The following is a 12,349-nucleotide window of genomic DNA, read 5'->3' as shown; positions in this document are numbered from 1 at the left end:
GTGGATTCAGCAACGAAGCTTGTGGTCAAAATGTACGTGAGCAGTACGTACCGTGCCAAGTATGTTAAAAGGAATGGGAGCCAGTGAGCCTCCGATAAAATATCCACGCTCACATTTATTCTCACCCAAGTACTCTTTTGGTAGCAAGCCGCTTCTTCCTTAATTTACATTCGATCTTTTTATGGTTTATGAAATGTGAGGAAATACAATATACTGTATGTGTAGCATTAAAATGCCTATGAAGGCTCGCTATTCAGGGCGTCCATATAGCCAATCACTCAATGCGCGGGGGTGAGTCGGCAACTGTAATTCTTTTTTTTTGCAATGGTCCAATCTGGTTTGATCACATCGCACAGTGTGCAGCGGGCGTAATACGTTTCATAGTGTTCAAAGTCTGTGGGAGAGGTCAAATGTAAAAGAGTACAGCATATGTTCACCTATTGCGCGTGGGTCTGGGGCACAATGGGGGTTCACTGTAAATCCTTTTCCCCTCAGAGCCTGATTCCCCCCCGGTGAACCTGACTGTGGTGGACACCAGCTCGTCCACAGCCACCCTGACCTGGTCTGCGCCAGAGAAAAACAACGGGGTGATCCAACAGTACACGGTCCTCTATGAGAACCAGTCGTCTTCCAATTCAGTGAACACCTCCAGCAACAGAGTCACTCTAACGCACCTGAGGCCATTCACCTACTACAACGTCTCTGTGATGGCTTTCACACGTTTCGGCCACGGCAACCATACCTCGGACTATTTAAGCGTGTTGTCTGGGGAGGATGGTTCGTTTTTTGCAATATTTGAAAACTCTGAAGTCCCATCTCAATCGGTAAATGCACAATCGTTTGTGTCGTTTCCAGTGCCGGGCAGTCCTCCGCACAGCCTTGCCTATGAGTCGCTTAGTCCCAACGAGGTGAACGTGACCTGGCTGCCACCACTGGTGCCCAATGGCGTCATAACCCACTACAGCTTGGAGTTGTGCAATTCCACCCACTACCTCAACCTCACTTCCCCCACCAACTTTCTGCACTTGACCCACCTGAGAAAGTACACGCGCTACCGTGTCACGCTGCAGGCGCACACGCGGGCCGGGCCGGGGAACTTCACCACTGAGCCGCTCAACATCACCACACTGGAGGACGGTGAGAAGGACGGACGAGCTGATGGGTGGGGGTGAAGGATGGTGTCTTAATTCCTTTATTTCTTCTGTGCTTCTTTTCCTTCATTATGCTTCTTCCTCCATCAGGTCGGTGACAACTAACCTTTTTTTTTATTCTAACAGCAGCTAAAGACCCTCAAGGTTGCAGTTCGCCGGGTTCTCCACAGAACCAATTCTTGTTGTTGTTGTTGTTGTCACATGATTCGACAGTTTCTCTCCCACATCACAGCTCCAGACACGCCTCCTCAGTTCCTCTATGCCAGGAAGTTATCCGACTTTGAGGTGGAATTGTCCTGGCAACCGCCGCTCGTAGCCAATTCAGACATACTGTACTACGTTGTCAGAGTGTGGTGAGTTCTATGTGGTGTATGTATGTGAAACGGGGAAAGAAGAATGGCCGCAATGTGATCACCGGACGTCTTTGTCAGGAACGAGACAACAAGTCTGCTACACAATGTAACCGAGACGTCAGTGGTTATAAATGTGAACTTTGAGAGCCGCTACAATGTGTCTGTCTCCACCTGGACCAGGCTGGGAGACGGAGGGGTGCGGGCCTACATAACCTCTGATGCAGGTGGCAGATGAACAAGAGTGTGGCCAACACATTCGCTAACCTTTTATGAAATGGTCTCTGATGATCACTTGTTCCTTCAGAGCCCTTTGAACCACCCCAGAATGTCACTTTTGCAAACGTGACTATGTCCGCTGTAACCATGCTGTGGTATCCACCCACCAAACCCAGCGGAATCGTTATTGTTCGCTATACAATTTACTACACTGACAACAACACTGTGGCCAAGCAGGTGAGACACACAAACCTGTGGAGGGAGCTGAAGCTTTTAAGTTTTCAAGTGGCAGCCAAGAAACTTGAAAGATTTAGAATGTATCAAATCATTATTTCCCCCACTGAATATAGTCAAGTACATTTCTATGTGAAAAAAATGCTAGCACTCATGTCATTCTGCCCTGCTACAGGAAGTTCCTGTTGCAGATGTGTCCGTCCCTGCATCGCCGGACACACTTCTGTCCTGGACTCTGACTGGTCTTATCGGGGGAACTAACTACACAGTGTGGATGACTTCCAGCACTGTACGGGGTGACGGAGGAGTCCAGAGCGAACCACTTAGCTTGCTCTTACCTGAGGATGGTCAGTCAGATACACACAAACACCCAGATACACAACATAAGGCAGATTACTGCACTTTGCCCTCTCACCAGCCTTCTCATTGGGTTCGTCTGCACAATCTTGTGAGATCTGGTTTAAGATAATGAAAAAATATTTATTTACAAAGATTATAGAGCTCTGTTTACAGGAAAGACAACAATAGGTTTAATATTGTGCCGCTAGTGTGCAATGGGGTTGAACTACAGTATACTATTGAAACAATGTAGGGAGGAGAAAGTATATTTTCTGTGTTAGATTAAAATTGTGATCTAGTGGTTAGTAGGGCTGGGCGAGTAATCTTCTAACGATCATAAAAAGATTGTAATCGAAGAAAAATGATTAATGTGCAGCGGCGCGGGTGGTATATGCAACTTCCTGCATTCTAAACGCACCCTGAATGCACCCTGTGTTGCTTGTAGCAAGCGTGTGACGCATGTTCTTCTGCCTTCCCTGAGGGTGCTTTAAACTGCTTATTGACACCCCAGTTGGAGTTTACTGTAAAACTAAGCACAAAACAAAAAGAGTCGCTCACATTGAATATTTAAATACAAGACACGTCATTTTAGAACTCGCCATCTTACACTGTTAGTCAATGGAAACCCCTATTGACGGGCTAGCAAACATTAGCATTAGATCACGGGAGGGATTTACCTTCAAGTAACAAATATTTACACACAACCGTTGGAATCACACATACAGACAGACAATATAACAATACTCACAGGCATATATTCTTCCTAATCTGTGAAAAATGAGTTTAATAAAGTTTTATTGCGACTTTCTTCTACTTTATTATTATTATTATTATTATCATTATTATTATTATTATTTTAGCTCACTGTAATATGCATGCATCGCACCACACTGCCCCCAAGAGGGCAAGGTGCGTACAGTGCGAGATACAGTCATGGACACGAACGCTTTTTTCCCCCCCTGTCTGTCTGACATTAAGTTAGAATTAAATTTTAGTAAAATGTGTTTTAGGTTAATTAGGATTACCAACATTATTTCTATTTGCTAAATGCTAGAATATTGAGAGAAAGATTTTTTTTTAACAAATATGCACTCTATATAATAGACAATAGTCCCGCCAGACGTGCCAATGCTTTTAGCTGTGGCTGTATTTATTTTTATTCATTGTTTTTTATTTCCATTTTTAATATAACATTATTTTACTTGTTTCTCATTTATTTTCTGGTTGTTCTAAGAAGTTAGCTTCTAAGTTGAGTTTTGGTAGTTAAATAAATACTAAGTTTTGAAATCGGTGAATAATTGTGTTTATTAATTGTGATTTCAATATCAATTAAAATAATCAAAATCGTTACTTTTTTCACAATCGCCCAGCCCTAGTGGTTAGCACATCTGCCTGATTGCTTCACAGTCAGAAGATCCGTATTTGATTCTCCATTGTAACATGTCTGTGTGGTGTTTTCTTCAGGCAGTAAACAAAAGGCTAAATTGCCAATTGGTATAAATGTGAATGGTTGGTTGTCTCTGTGTGCCAGCGATTGGCTGGCAACCAGTCCAGGGTGTACCCTGTAATTCAGCTGGGATAGGGTCCTGCTCACCCACCACCCTAATCAGGACAAGGAATATATAATATGGTGTACTGATATACTGTATATGTATTATAATATGATTTATGTAAAAACAGAAAATGCTTGGAAATTTATATTAAATTACATTGGATATGAAGAAATTGTAATTTATTTTTTGTTACTATTTTTTATTTCATCCATGAATGAGGAACGAGCAGTGTGTCGAAATGCCTCATTTTATGGAAAGCCTTTTGCGGATTTATTTGATATCCTTGATGTCCAGTTTAAGGTCTAAATACCCATTCTTTGTTCGCTAGTAAGTGCTACTAGTATGCAGTTACAGACTACTACTGCTTGACTACATGCAACTAGTAGCGCATTTCTGTAACTTGTATGACATTTTTGCATACTAGCACGACAAATTTGGCGTTCTGTACTAGTGGGTCAACTACATGTTACGAGTGAGGCAATACTGTGCACTAATTGACAACTGCATGCTACTAGTACCATGAGGGACATTATTACTCTTGGGCCCGAGTCATTCTACTAGTGGACTGAATTGTCTTATTAGTGATTACAAAGTGCATACTAGTGCATCAACCTTAAGATGGTTATCAAGGATATTAAATAAATACTTAAGCCGTTTTCCGTATCATTTGGACAAAAATAGTGAATGTAAGCAGCATAAAACGGGTGGATGGATGTTTTTAATTGGGATGTTGGTAGTGTAGTGGTTCACATTGTTGGCTGGTGTGAGATTGTTGCTCCATACCTCTCTGACAGTGTCAATCAAAACAGAGCATTCTTATCTTTGCAAAGGCAACATTTAAGATACAGCTTTTGTATACAATCTCACGAGATTGTATGGGTGTACCTAATAAATGGTCCGGTGAGCATATAAATTATTATATCTAGTTGCAGTCTCACTGGAGGACGCGTCTGCATACCTTTTTCAAGACTCTCCTTCCACCTCCAGGAAAAAATGACATAAAAACTGTGCTCAGGCTGCTCAGTGAAAGGAGATAACTCTCCATCTGGCAAACTGGCTCTTGTTTTTTGTTTTGGTTTTTTTTTTGTCCCGAGGGCAACCAGTTTGTATTTCCTTTCACTCAGCAGGATGAAAGTTGTGTGGGATTTGAAGGGAAAAGTACAAAGCGCGAGTGCAAAAGCACTTGATGATTAAGTAATAAAGGCTGACAGATCTCGTGAGCTGGAGTCGCACGCCGCCCTTATGCCGCGGTTGCTTCGTTGCCATGGATACGGGCATTCTCCCGCACGCATGTAACTCTCCTTTGATGCTGTGAATTCCAAGTTGACGTCAGAAGGCTTTGTTTTTATGTGATTTTGTGAAAAAGGGTGCAGACAGCTTCCAGTGACGTAGCCCCAATTCAATAGGCATGTACTAGCTAAGAATAGCCATGAAATGATGACGCCTGGTAACTGACTGTATATCTCTGCCTGTGATCTAGCCGCTCCATTCTTGGCCGAGCAGCGGCCGAGCAGCGGACCACCACGCCGCCTTGTCTCTGCCGCTCAGCCAAGCCCAGCGGGGGCTTTGTTCCCCCCCTAGGCACTGACTCTACACATACCTGGCCTACCTCAATCCTCTCATTGATCTTAAATATCATATTTACCCTTTCCTTGCTTCTCAGGTTAAACATGCAGGATGAGTATTGTCTTCCCAACCTTTTTTTCCATCCCTAAAGGCACACTTCCCTTCTGAATGGCATTTTTTTTGTTCTCTATCGCTGTCTCTTTGAAGTATATTTCCACCTTGCCTTATTTTTCCGCGTTTGCCTGTTAACCACAACACTGCTGCTACAATGATAACTGTTTGTAACTAATGATGATCGAAACATTCACATTAAAGGAGACATATTAGGCATTCCTAGGTGTCTTAATAACTTTGGTGGGCTTTGCATTTGGTACCTGGGTCTTCAGTAGGGCATGTGGGCATTTGTGGATGACGGTGTAGTCCAGCCTTCACTTGAAAATGGCTCTGGATCTTCATCCATCCTAGCTGACCATGTCATGGCTAAAGAAATTGTGGGGGCAGTTGGTGTAGAAATTAGCACCACTGTTTTGTAACAGTCAGCGCCCATAATGGCACTTTTTCCTCTCATGGGTACACTACACTGTGCAAATCCAACGAAAATAATTGTATCTCAACTGACCTTTTTTCTTTTTCATGATACTGTCTCAGACAGTGTCGTCTGACTGTGACTTGAAAGTGGCGGATCTTACCCAGCCTACCTGTCAAGTCATCAACTCAGTGTGGGGGGCGGTATCATTCATTCATTCATTTACTTCCGCGTATCTGATGTCGGATCGTGGGGGCAGCAGTTTAATTAGGGAAGCCCAGACTTCCTTCTCCCCCGGCAATTCGTCCAGCTCTTTTAGGGTAATCCCAAATCATTCCCAGGCCAGCCGGGAGACATAGTCTCTCCACCATGTCCTGGGTCTTCGCGAGCCACCTCATCTGGCTCCTCTCTATGCTGAAGAGCAGCAGCTCAACTCTGAGCCTCTCCTGGATGACCGAGCTTCTCACCCTATCTCTAAGGGAGAGCCCAGAAACCCTGAGGAGGAAACTCATTTCGGCCACTTGTATCCGCGATCTTGTTCTTTCGGTCACGCCCCACAGCTCGTGACCATAGGTGAGGGTAGGAACGTATTGTAGATTGACTGGTAAATTGAGAGCTTTGCCTTTCGGCTCAGTTCCTTCTTCACCACGACAGACCGATACAGAGTCCACATTGCTGGAGACGCTGCATCGATCTGCCTGTCGATCTCCTGCTCCATTCTCACTCGTAAACTCCTCCACTTGGGGCAGGATCTTTTCCCTGACCCAGAGAGGGCACTCCACCCTTTTCTGCCTGAGGACCATGGTCTCAGATTCTGAATTGCTGATGTTCATGCCAGCCGCTTCACATTCGGCTCTGAACGACTCCAGTGAGAGCTGAAGATCGCAACTTAATGCAGCTATTAGAACCACATAATCTGCAAAAAGCAGAGATGTAATACTGACGTTGCCAAACTGGACACCCTCAATGCTTTGGCTGCACCCACAAATTCTGTCCATGAAGGTAATGAACAGAATCCGTTACAAAGGGAGTCCAACTTGGCGGACTCGAACCCTCACTGGAAATGTATTGAGCTGGTCCACAGTTCCACGGCCAGATTGAAAACCACACTGCACTTGACGGACTCTCCTTAACAGGACCCCTGAGTAGACCTTAGCATGGAGGCTGAGGAGTGTGATCCCCCTAAAGTTGGAACAGATTCTCCGGTCCCCCTTCTTAATAAGGGGAACCACCACACCAGTCTGCCAATCCAGAGGCACTGTCCCCAATGTCCATGCGATGTTGCAGGTGTGTCAAGCAAGACAACCCTACAAGATCCAGAGCATTCAGAAACTCTGGGCCAACCCCAAAAGATAGGGGAACCCACCTCAGAGAACACGGATCCTGCTTCCTCCTGGGAAGGCAAATTGAGGAGGTCTTCAAAGTATTCGACCTACCAACTCACTATGTCCTGAGTTGTGGTCAGCAGCGCCCCATCCCCACTATACACAGTGTTGATGGTGCACTGCTTCCCCGTACCGAGACGCCACATGGTGGACCAGAATTTCCTCGAAGCTGTTCGGAAATCGTTGTCCATGGCCTCACCGAAGTCCTCCTCCGAGTTTTTACCTCAGCAACCACCAAAGATGCATTCCGCTTGGCCAGCCGGTACCCATCAGCTGCCTCAGGAGTTCCACAGGCCAAAAAGGCCCGATTGGACTCCTTCAGCTTGAGAGAGTGGAAGAGAGTCCAACCCTTCTCAAGAAGACCGGTACCGGAGTCCAAGCTATGAGTTGAGGTGGGCCTGACTATGTCCAGTTGGAATTTCTTGACCTCACACACCAGCTCAGGCTCTTTCCCTGCCATAGAGGTGACGTTCAACTTCCCTAAAGCCAGCTTCTGTAGACGGGGATCGGCTCACCACAGGCCTCTGCCCAGCTCACACAGCACCCTACACTCTTGGTCCCTCCCACTGGTTGTGAGTCAATGGGAAGGGGTGCCCACAATGCGTTTTCGGGCTGTGCCTGTCCAGGCCCCGTAGGTGCAGGCCCAGGCACCAGGCGCTCCCCATCGAACCCCACTCCGGGCCTGGCCCCAGGGTGGTACCCAAGTGACCTGCGTCCGGGCAAGGGAAAATGTGATTTAATTATTTTACTCATCATAGGGGGTCTTTTATCCTTGCTTTGTCTGGTCCTTCACCTAGGACCTTTTTGCCATGGGTGACATTGCCAGGGGCATAAAGCCCCAGAAAACTTAGTTCCTAAGTCCTAAAAAAGTAAATTTTCCATCATATGTCTCCTTTAATACAAAACAATTTTAATGTGGTTCGATAAGAATGTCATGTAATACTATCCCACCTGTCTTCCCTTCAGTGCCGTCCGACTCCGTCCACAACCTGACCACTCAGATCTTCAGCTCCACCGCCATCATCGTGAGCTGGGACCCTCCCCTGGAGCCCAACGGCCGCCCCTACTACATCCTCACCTTGCAGGAGGCCGGCCTCTTCCCACTTGTACACAACCAAACCCTTCCTGCGGTCAACAAAACAATCGAGCGCACTACCACCGACACTGTCTTCCTCTTCACCAAACTCAGAAAGTATTTTCCTTACGTATTGACCGTTACCCCGGCGACAGGGGCTGGCCCCGCCCATAACCATACCAGCACCATGTACCTGAGGACTGATGACGACGGTTAGTTCAAGGACAGAGACCACGGCCTTGGCTAGTGTATATATATGACTTGAATGTATTTTTTGTATCAGTTCCCAGTTCTGCACCATTGCTGGTCTCCGCCGTGAACTTGTCGGCGTTCTCCATCGCCGTGGCATGGAAGCGCCCACTGGAGGCCAACGGGGTGATCACAGAGTACACCCTCACGCTGTTTGGCCCAGCGGGCTCAAACACCACACAGACCCCTGACAGCGTCTTCACGCTCACCAACCTGCTGCCGTACACGGCTTACAACCTGAGCGTCACCGCAGCGACGCTTAAAGGCTCTGGGCCTGCGCTGGTATTGATGCTGCACACTGATGAGGGGGGTAAGTGTGTGTGGAGTGATCCTCTCGGTGTATGTGTGTGCGTGCATGTCTGTCCCTTCTGTGTCTGTGTGTGTTTGTCTTTGTTGTGGAATGTTGTCTATAGGTGCAATGTCAAGGCTATATGTGCAGTTTATGCAAGACCAGCAATACTTCCGTACACCGGGGTTTGAGGAATCTGTGTATCATTCATCCATCCATCCATCCATTTACATCCGCTTATCCGAGGTCGGGTCACGGGGGCAGCCGCTTAAGCAGGGAAGCCCAGACTTCCCTCTCTCCAGCCACATCGTCCAGCTAGTCCTAGTCTCTCGAGCATGTCCTGGGTCGGCCCCGGGTACTCTTCACGGTGGGACGTGCCCAGAACACCACATCAGGGATTCATCCGGGAAGCATCCTAACCAGATGCCCAATTCACCACACCACCTCTCGATGCGGAGTAGCAGTGACTCTAGTCTGAGCCCCTCCCAGACGAACAAGCTTCTCACCCTATCTCTAAGAGAGGAAATTCATTTCGGATGCTTGTATCCGCGATCTTGACTATTGGTGAGGGCAGCAATGTAGTTCGACCGGTAAATCGAGAGCTTCGTCTTTCTGCTCAGCTTCTTCTTCACCACGACAGACCAATACAAAATCCGCATCAATGCGGATGCTGCACAAATCCGCATGATGATCTCCGTCTCCATTCTGCCATCATTCGTGAACAAGACCCCAAGATACTTGAACTCCTCCCCTTGGAGCAGGATCTCCTTCCTGACCAGAGGATGGCACTCTACCCTTTTGCAACTGAGGACCGTGGCATCGGATTTGGAGGTGCGGATTTTTATCCCAGCTGCTTCCCACTCCACTATAAACTGTTCCAGTGAGAATTGGAGATCACGGCTCGATGAAGCCATCAGAACCACATCATCTGCAAAAAGCAGCGATGTGATACTGATATCATCCAATCGGACTCCCTTAACAACACCCCAGCTGCACCTGGAAATTCTGTCCATAAAGGTAGTGAACAGAACCGGTGATAAAGGCTAACCTTGGCGGAGTCCAACTCACACTGCAAACGAATCCAACAGAACATGGTCCACTCGAACTCAATGTCCCCTGCATCCCCCGGGACATGGGCGAAATTCTGTCGGAGGTGGGAGTTGAAGCTCCTTCTGACAGGGGACTCTGCCAGATGTTCCCAACTGACCCTTACAATAGGTTTGGCTCTGCCAGGTCAGGCTGGCATCTTCCCCCACCATTGGAGCCAACACACCACCAGGTGGTGATTAGTTGACAGCTCTGCTGCTCTCTTCACCCAAATGCATGTGGACACCCTTATGTCTGAATATGGTGTTCGTTATGGACAATCCATGACGAGCACAGAGGTCCAATAATAGAACACCGCTCGGGTTCTGATCCATTCTTCCCAATCATACCCTTCCAGGTCTCGCTGTCATTGCCCATTTGAGCGTTTAGGTTCCCGAGCAAAACAAGGGCGTTCCCAGGGGGAGCGCTCTCCAGTACCCCTTCCAAGGACTTCAAAAAGGGAGGGTAGTCTGAACTTCTGTTTGGTGGATAGGCACAAACAACAGTCAGGACCTGCCCCCCACCCAAAGGCAGAGGGAGACTACCTTCTCATCTACCGGGATAAACCGAGTCGGGTGACAGTAAATATGCCTCTCACTGTGGGCAAGTCCTGAGTGGAAAAGTGTCCACCCCCTCTATATCTAATTGGAACTTCTCGCACACCAGCTCGGGCTCTTGCCCTTGTGGAGAGATCACATTTCCATTCCCACAGGTGGTGAGCTCATGGGAAGGGGGACCCACATTGCCTCTTTGGGCTGTGCCCGGCTGGGCCCTATGGGTGTAGGCCTGGCCACCAGGTGCTCGCCTTCATGCCCCACCTACAGGCCTGGCTCCAGAGGGGGGGCCCAGTGACCCGCATCTGGGCAAGGGAAACTGAGGTCCATTTTTGTTCATCATCATTAGGGGTCAATTGAGCCATGCTTTGTTTGGGGTACAACCTGCACTGGTCGCCAACCAATCGCAGGGCACATATAGACAAAGAACCATTTGCACTCACATTCAAACCTACGGACAATTTAGAGTCTTCATTCGACCTACCATGCATGTTTTTGGAATGTGTGAGGAAACCTGTATACCTGTAGAAAGCCCACGTAGGCATGAGGAGAACATGCAAACTTCACACAGGTGAGGTCGGATTTGAACCCAGGTCCTCAGAACTGTGAGGCAGATGTGCTAGCCAGTCGTCCACCATGCTTAACACATGTAATGAATATAATGAATATAGGAATTTGATAAATAATAAAATTACTTTTTAATTTTTTGTGTTCCAGGCCCCATGGCCCCTCCCCGCAACCTGACCATTTTCAACCACACGGCTGTTTCCGTGTGGCTGAGCTGGGAGCCCCCCCTGGAGCCGAACGGGGTGGTCCTGCAGTACGGCTTCCGGATCCGAGAGCTCATCACAGACACTGTCACACACCGGGTACCGTCAATTTCACACGCCGAAAGCCCAGTCCGTCATAGCGAAAACATGAAAGTGCACCCGGGAGATCCGCTCAGCAAAAGCTACACACCTGTCACACGGATTAGCGGCTCTAATTTCACACTCCAGATGCCACTCGCCGTTAACATTAAATTCAAATTCAAACAATAAGATATCATCAGCAAGTAATCAAGATGGGGTGACTTTCTCCCTTCTTTTTAAATATGTCGGGGTTTGTGTGTGTGTGTGTGGGGGGGGGGGGGGGGGGGGGAGTGTGTGTGTGTGTGTGTGTATGCAAGTGTGCATACGTGTGTGTGTGCATGTGTGTATACGGGTGTGCATATGTGTGTGTGTGCTTGTGTGTGCGCACCATTACAGAATTCGTCCGGTCCATCAACAAGTGAGTACATCTCCGGCTTCAGGCCTCATAGTTCCTACGAGATCAGCGTTTACAGTTACACCCGAGTAGGCCATGGCAACCAGTTTAGCAGCCCTGTGACCTTCACCACCAATGAGTCGGGTAAGAAAAGAAAATAATCACTTTAAATGAGTGGATGACAGAAAATATCTACAAAAACACACACGATTCCTGATAAGGATAGAACAATTTTCTGTTACAGCCTTATTCCAAGTCAGAATACTGTAAATGAATTTTTCCTCAAAATTCTACACCTGACACACCATAAAACAGAAAAAAAGTGTCTTTTAAAATGTGGGAAAATTCATTAAAAATACAAAACTAAGAAATCTCAAGTGGTTAAGCATCCACAGCTATTGTCATGAAGCTGATGAGCTGATGATGGGGTTAAAAATGTAATAAAATGGGTTATATGAAAGGTCAAGGTACAGTAAAAATTGGTATTTATAGCAGCTACATATAGTGGGTATGGAAAGTATTCAGACC

The 12,349-nt window shown here is 47.0% G+C and overlaps 1 protein-coding gene across 8 annotated transcripts in view; it reads left to right on the top strand.

Annotated features, from left to right (window-relative positions):
• ptprq (protein tyrosine phosphatase receptor type Q) overlaps window positions 1-12,349 on the top strand; it is a 62,854-nt gene that overhangs the window by 26,964 nt on the left and 23,541 nt on the right. For 7 of the 8 annotated variants that reach the window (XR_009768648.1, XM_061678242.1, XM_061678245.1 and 4 more), the window contains 10 exons: window positions 496-777; window positions 856-1,137; window positions 1,384-1,504; window positions 1,583-1,728; window positions 1,809-1,957; window positions 2,130-2,301; window positions 8,290-8,610; window positions 8,682-8,957; window positions 11,294-11,445; window positions 11,824-11,965. Coding sequence is in view for 7 of the 8 variants with exons in the window: in XM_061678242.1 (XP_061534226.1) it covers window positions 496-777; window positions 856-1,137; window positions 1,384-1,504; window positions 1,583-1,728; window positions 1,809-1,957; window positions 2,130-2,301; window positions 8,290-8,610; window positions 8,682-8,957; window positions 11,294-11,445; window positions 11,824-11,965 (2,043 nt within the window). In the remaining variant the exon portion in view is untranslated. The remainder of the gene's footprint in view (window positions 1-495; window positions 778-855; window positions 1,138-1,383; window positions 1,505-1,582; window positions 1,729-1,808; window positions 1,958-2,129; window positions 2,302-8,289; window positions 8,611-8,681; window positions 8,958-11,293; window positions 11,446-11,823; window positions 11,966-12,349) is intronic. The other variant, XM_061678248.1, reaches the window with a different exon arrangement.

This window comes from Phycodurus eques, chromosome 5, assembly GCF_024500275.1.
Source record: "Phycodurus eques isolate BA_2022a chromosome 5, UOR_Pequ_1.1, whole genome shotgun sequence".
Taxonomy (NCBI): Eukaryota; Metazoa; Chordata; class Actinopteri; order Syngnathiformes; family Syngnathidae; genus Phycodurus; species Phycodurus eques.
The sequence above is the reverse complement of the archived record's forward strand: the minus strand, read 5'-3'. Positions and strand labels throughout refer to the sequence as shown.